The following is a 7,500-nucleotide window of genomic DNA, read 5'->3' as shown; positions in this document are numbered from 1 at the left end:
TTCGTACTCACGTGTTTCGGCCTTCCTCTCCTTATTACAGAAAATACGTATCGCTTCCCTCTCAATCGTGGCTTCCCTCTTCAGTTCTCTATACTGGTCCCACATATGTAGCTCGCGTTGCGGCGGATCGCTGCGTGACCCTGTAGGCGACATTTTTTTCACTCAGTTTTTCTACTACTTAGGCGGAGGTACTTCATTTGCGTTAAATGTTTGTTGAAGAGTGCTATCAGAGATTAGGTGTGAGAGTCGAGTAGCGAATAAATTAGCCTTGAAATTGTGGGCGCATATTTTTTGCTGCACAGAGGCGAATGCGTATCTTGGCTGCAACAAGATAGTGTCCGAGTCGACTTTTGGACCTCGAAGTGTACGTATGTATGTACGTCTAAAAATGCCTTCTGACATTACGTCGTGGAGGCTGAATTCTCTCCATTCTCCTCCGACGTTGCATGCTCAGAGAGATGCGGAAGAATCTCTCTTTGATGTGGATTGTACCTAAACGTTCGTACACTGGGATGAATGACAGTACTTGGCGACGGAGTCTCCCTCCCACCACCCAAGTCCAATACCCAATTTGCGTGACAGCACCACGTTTTCCTTGCCTTGCCCCGGGCATCGCATTTTTTTTGGATGGTGGTGATGTCAGGTTTTGTCCGTATAAGCCAGCTGGGCAGAGACATCTACCTCATCAAGAGTCCGAGTATTCTGGGAGCATACCCTCAAATCATAGAAGGGTATCTCATCCGAGGCATATTTTTGATTTTCATTGGGAGCGGTTTTAACGTGGTGGGACCCAAACCACCCTAATGATTAAAATTTTGCTAAGGAGGTATTTTGACTATTCCAGTGGAACTATTTAAAAAAAAAAATGTTTATTGCCGAATGTAGGTGTGACCCAAAAATGCAAAAAGGCGACCCCCATCTTCGCCGAAACCAAGTAATATTCGAAATTTTCTTGTGCATATGCACTTATTTATAACAGTTATGTAATTTAAAGTGTAACTTAAAGACTAAAAACAGTGCTTACGTAAAAGCGCAAATGTCGCTTAGTAAATATTTATTTAAAGCAACATAGGGAAGTACACAAAAATATTTTACGAACAAAAAAAAAAACATCTGCACCTAAAAATTTGCTCAACTTTATGTAATAAACTTCAATTTACAATACATACAAACACTGTCACATTTTATTTACCTAAAAAGTATTACGTGGTCCACATTTGAAAAGGTAAATAAATGTTCCACTATAAAAGTTCCACATTTGCGCAATTTCAGCAGAACTGTGCTTACACTGAGTCTGAGTACATAGTTGCGCTGGACCATCTTTATAATAAACTTTCATCAAATAAATAAAGAATCAGGATGCGTCTTTTAATGCTGTTCTCGCTATTGGCCTTTGTGTCATTGTCCTACCAGTTACGAATTGGAAATGGAAATGGAAATGGACTTAGTAGACGTGTAGTTGTACGCAGGCAAGCGCTTGCAAACAGCGTAGGAAATAGCCGCCTTCGAAACGGTGTAAGTGTTGGTGGAAATAGTGGACGAAATAATCGCATTGCAAATGGAAATAGCCGCCTTGGAAATGGAAATGGACGCCTTCGAAATGGTGTAAGTGTTGGTGGAAATAGTGGACGAAGTGGAAACGCTAGACGTGTAATCGTGCGCAGGCAAGGAGGCCTCAGTGCAATTGGAGGGCGGTAAATAAAACATGGCAGTAAAGTCAACTGGCAATTACTCTAAAATTGGTTTTTCAAATAACAGTTAACAGTAGTAAACAGCCACATATAGATAAATATGTTATAATAGATATAAGCTTTAAAAAAAACTAAAGAAAAGCACAAATAAAGGAAAAAGGTACTATTACTCTCAATTGCAAAACAGTATAAAAATAATGAAAACATAAAAAGAGTCATAATTGTAAAAAAGAAAGAAATTGTATGCGAGTCCCAGACGCGGCGAAGTTAAACTTCTTTATTGCCCATATTTGAAATTGAATTTAACATTTTAAAAAGATGAAAATCCTCTTCAAAAACCTGAAATATATTCTTAATGTGAGTAACAGTTATAAGCGGCCCGCATACCAAATTTCAACTAAATCCGTCCAGCCGTTGCTGAGTGGACTGAAGTCTTGCATGGTTCAGTTTCCAACTTCAGAATATAAAACTTTATCTCACTTCTATAGGCCCCACTCTCTAATTTCACATTCAATTTTCGAAATTCGAAGAAACGTTTCAGAACTGATGACTTTGACAAAAAATGCCTCCGGAACTTTTCCAGGATTTGTCTGCACTCTTTCGGATTTTGGGATTTTTTTAAAGTTATTGGATTTTTTTTGGACATCTTCGCAACTTTTGCTTTTTTTATGAATTTTCGGTACTCGAGTTTTTTTTCATGTTTTCGGAATATTATCGCAATTCGCCCGGACTTTTTAATGATTTAATATTTACATTCATCGAGCACTAACCGCGAAAATAACGGAAGCGGCATTTTTACCATTTTTTATAAAAAAAAAAAACAAGTAAGAGCAGCGCTGTCTTCGGCTATGCCGAAGCCTTCGTACCAAGGCGTATTCAATAAGGTGGTATCGGTACGCCAACAACAAAATGCAGGCAGACAGAGGTGGCGCAATCAGCAGTACCGCTACTTTGTTCTTGGCGAATTTGACAGAATCAGTTGTTCGTATGACGTCATTTTAGCAAACTGTTTGTATGTATGCAGAGATGTTTATATGTATGTAAATATGGCGACCTCCATGGTTTGACAGTTAACACTCTTTCTCTCCTCCATCTCCAAAATTACTCTTTCCTATTCGTTGCTATCTTGACGTCATCACTCGCAGGACTGTCAAAAATTGCATAGGAATGATGTGAAAGAAAACGAAAAACAATAAACAATCAACTGCTCCAACCAATCAACAGCAGCCATTTGACATACGAAGCCGTGAGGCGAAGGAAAATAAAAGGGTGCTGCTATCACCTGTTAAATACGCCTTGCTTCGTACCTTTCATGAACATCTGAAAATTTTACTTTCGTAGGTTACTGCAATTGAAAAAATTTAAATATTTACAAAATACATAGATAGAGGAGATACATATATGAAAAAAAACCATATCTAAATAATCAGAGAGCACCAATCTAAGTGATTTTCACTGCTGTGTGATCGGTATGTAAACCGGAAACACAATTTAATGGGTTTAGATAAGAGCTAAAGCTTATACAGCACAGATTTTGACGATTTTCTCAGTAGACTTCGTATTATTATTTATAGAATAGCTTACGAAATTTATCAGTTTTAGCAGTCCAAATAAAGGAGTTTTACAGTAGAACCACATATCTGAATAATCAGTTGTATGGAAGATATAAATAGGTTATAGTGACCCGATCTTTGTTTATTTTACTGTAAACTTTCTGTTGGTAAATAATGAAAATATTGAGAAATTTCATGTTTCTAGCCGCATATATGGAGTAGTTATAACAAAGACTCTCGAATCTGAACAATCAGTTGTATGGAGGCTATAGGTTATAGTGACCCGATCTTTGTAATTTTCACTCTAGGTTTTCTGTTGATAATGGGTGGAAGTATTGCAAAATTTCATGTTCTTAGCTGCATAAATGGAGAAGTTATAACGAAAAATCTCATATCTGAACAATCAGTTGTATGGGAGCTATATGTTATAGTGATGCGGTTCTTCCGGTTCCGATAAATGCTTAATACATAATAAAAATACACTCAACTACCAAATTTCATCCGGATATCTCGAAAACTGAGAGACTAGATTGCATACAAACAGACGGACAGACAGACAGACAGACAGACGGACGGACGGACAGACGGACAGACGGACATGGCTAAATCGACTCAGCTCGACGTTCTGATCATTTAAGTATACATTTTAATCGGTCTATCTCTTCTTATTCTGGTACTTACAAACATCGGACCAAAGTTATAATACCATTTTATGCTCATGAAAGATATAAAAAATCTCGATTATGGACCTATATAAAAAAATTCTAAAATATCAGGACTTTCGCTATGTTATACCGGGGACATACATGTGGTATTTGCATTCTGGTAAACTTATTGTGGTATTTAAAATACTACCATAGTTACAGGCATTAACTTCGTATTTCAGTGTCAAATCAAACGTTTCTAAAGAACAACACATAAACATAAAAATGTAAAAATAATGCAAAAATTGCTTATAAATTGCATCAAAATTTGCGATATAAGTTTTTGGTTTAGATCGCGCGAAAATTTCAATGATTCTTTGATAAATGAGCAGCTGTCATTTCTAGGTATGTTCAGTGCGAAATTCCCATTCACAATTAGAATACCACAAAATTACAACCTTCGGAAAGTTGTATTCTTTCTACAAAAAATACTAGGTTGCTCACGTAGTATTTTGAAGAATATATAATATTTGGTGACAGATACATATATGGTATTTTGGAAATACCTCGAAGAAATACCAGATGTCTGTCCCCGGTATTAAGCATACTCAGTATTACAAATAAGTACTTGACAGAGTTGGTTACCATTAAATGGAACAGTATGTGAAACTAGTGACTTTTTCGAATCTTGCTTCCATAATTGAGTAGGTGGCAAAAAAATCGTAAATGTCTATAACCAAATATTAACTTTTATGAACTTTTGAAATGGCACTATTTATACACCAATTAGCATAAATTATTTTTAGTTAGAATATATATGTACATATGCTTATATGAATTGTAATTTGACGTTAAGTATTATAAATTATATCATTTTATATTACTATGAAATTGTAGAGCTAATTAAAGTGAGTTGAAAACTTAAACTAATTTCCTTTTTCATATTCTTTTCATTGCAGCAAAAATTTTATTTTTCTACATTATTTTTTATGCGGCGTTAACTGGATTCTTCGCTGCCATGTTGGCTGTGTTTTATCAAACACTTCAGGTGGATAAACCCAAGTGGACAATGAACGATGGGTTAATTGGTTCGAATCCAGGTGAGTGAGTCATCGAAGCATATTTAAAGATGGAAATATATATTTATGTTCTAAAGAATTATAGATACTAATCTTTAACTATGGAGGTGAATTTTCTGGACGTAGTCTGTGACGTGGTGGTAAATTTTAGTTAGAAATTTGAATACAAATTGGCCATTTTATAATAATTTTTTCTTTTAAACTAAGCTACTAGATTTTTAAGTTAAAGTAAATACAAAATATTATTTTTTCTTTTAAAATCAACAAAAGTCCCACTTTATTTCACAAGGCTTTTATCATTCACAAGAACGAAAACATCACATAGTAAACTTATAAAAAAAGTGTAAAATAAAAATTAATCGAAAGCTTAGGGGGCATCTTTTCACAGCAAAAACTATATATATTAAAAGAAATACTAGAAATCATATTAAAAAAAAATGTAACTGTAAAAAATACATGTCAACCTTCCTTGAAAGAAAAAGTTGCATAAACGTTGAGGAGTGGTAATTTTTACATCACCATCAGCATTTCTCCGCCCACGCTACACCTTCCACAGCAAAAACATAACTGATCAATAACGACAACGAAAGGAGAAGATATTGAGAGAATCAAGTTGCTGGAGTCGTTACAGCTGGACTGCTAAAAATATATATACATAGCTTTAATTTAGAAATCAGTAAGGCAAAATAAGTTCGAGAAATTTTGGATTGCAAGTAAAACGAAAAAACTGTGAAAATTTCACACTTAATGGTTTTCACCGATCTTAACCTTCATTTTCCGGGTAAAATTCGAGCATGTAGAGCCGACTGCCTTGGGAATGGGTAAACGCTATCCCATGAACCAGGCCGACTAGAAAATTATAGCCTCAGAAACTCATAAACTCTTGAGTCACTTTTTTTACACAATACCACTAACTGATTTTAAAAGATCCTAAAATTTTCAAAAAGGTATTTTGTTGCTATGAATTTTTGAAATAAAAAAAAGTTTGCAAACTCGAAATAAATAATTAATTTAAATTAAATGAAACAATGTAACGCAACTTTATTGAGGGTTTGTATACATTTTTTTTCATAGTTCGAAAGTTTATATCTTTTAAACACACCTGCTCGAAAATTTAAAGATCTTTTAAGATCAGTTGGAAATTTTGTATAAAAAATTTGCCAAAAATAATTTTTTAAGTTTTAGGTTTTACGATTTTGTTAATTTCAGGCCATTCATCAATTTTGTAACCACGTAGAACAGTTTTTGACATATTCAAAAAATAAACTTCCGAAATTTTCATATTTAGAGCTTTGCATAACTTTCGAAAAGAACTTGTAACTTTTTTCATTTGGCAGCTATGGGACTGACAGGGACTGAGCCATATGTATTTTTAATTTCCGTAATTCACATGTCAATAAAATATCCCAGCAAAAATAATATTATATACATACATAAGTATTATTTGACGCATTTAATTTATGTATGTAATGTCAAGCACCCCCTGCTGCATCTAGAATCTAAAATATGTTTGTTCCGCTGCTTTTGGCTTTTGATTATTTAAATTCATGCACATACACAGATACGGATATAAGTACATACATATGTAAAAGCCAAAATAAATCGTAATTCTCATATAGAATTTTGCTATAGGTCAACACGTCGTATGCTTAACTGAATAAGCATTGGCGCGTGTTCTTTTCAATTTTAGCGGCAGCAATTTCATTTAGCCGCTACTTAGTTTTTTCTTACTGCCACAGCATGTGGCAAGCGCGTGTTCTCTTGCAATATTTGGCCGCGTATATTGAATCTTTATTAGGTTCCTAAATATGTAAGAATGGCGGTGGCGATTGAAGTACTCGGCCACCGCTTGCATTTATTTATATGTAAGTGACTTTAAGTACAAGGATGGATATAATTTATGCGCCTTCTGAAATTTATCGCTGCTTTGTAATTGACTTTGCTTTAATCATATAAATTGATGATTCTAATTTGTTGCCTGCTATTAATTGTTTTTGTGCGGGCGCTTTTATTTACTCAATGTGCTGGTGTGTGGGGCGTATACGTAACATGACTAGATTTTTTTTCTGTTGAAACTACGCTCAATTGAATTAAAATTTAATTCGTATAATCGGGTTTCCTTTGAAGTCTTAGTGAATTAATTACAAAGTCTACTTGTATATTACTGGGTTATTAAAAACTTGCTATTTTCTTTGCTTACAGGTCTCGGCTTTCGACCAATGCCCCCAGAGGCAAATGTTGAGAGTACTTTAATCTGGTATGAGAAATCGAGACCCGAAAATTATAAATACTGGGTTGATGAAACTGCAACATTCCTTCAATGTGAGTATAAGTAAAATTTATATTTAACTCAATGTGAAGCACTAAATGTGTTGAACAAACAACGGACAATCAATATTCTTGAATTTGTGTGTCGATGTTTTGGAATTAAAAAATAGCTGTGTCTATTTGTTAACTTCTCTGTTAGAATGTGTCGTCATCTGCGTCAAAGGCTAGAAAATGTTTGCTTTTTTTTTATAAGGTGTTAACCATT

General features: G+C 34.6%; 1 protein-coding gene across 1 annotated transcript in view; it reads left to right on the top strand.

Annotated features, from left to right (window-relative positions):
• The first annotated feature begins 4,852 nt into the window (after nucleotides 1–4,852).
• LOC118735502 (sodium/potassium-transporting ATPase subunit beta-2) overlaps nucleotides 4,853–7,500 on the top strand; it is a 61,074-nt gene continuing 58,426 nt past the window's right edge. Inside the window, exons 1-2 of the mRNA XM_036465298.1 lie at nucleotides 4,853–4,988; nucleotides 7,170–7,289. Of these exons, the coding sequence (XP_036321191.1) occupies nucleotides 4,907–4,988; nucleotides 7,170–7,289 (202 nt within the window). The 5' untranslated portion in view covers nucleotides 4,853–4,906. The remainder of the gene's footprint in view (nucleotides 4,989–7,169; nucleotides 7,290–7,500) is intronic.

This window comes from Rhagoletis pomonella, unplaced genomic scaffold (assembly GCF_013731165.1).
Source record: "Rhagoletis pomonella isolate Grant_MI unplaced genomic scaffold, Rhpom_1.0 Rhpom_scaffold_00003, whole genome shotgun sequence".
In the NCBI taxonomy this organism is placed as follows: Eukaryota; Metazoa; Arthropoda; class Insecta; order Diptera; family Tephritidae; genus Rhagoletis; species Rhagoletis pomonella.
This window is presented reverse-complemented; position numbering and strand designations above follow the sequence as displayed.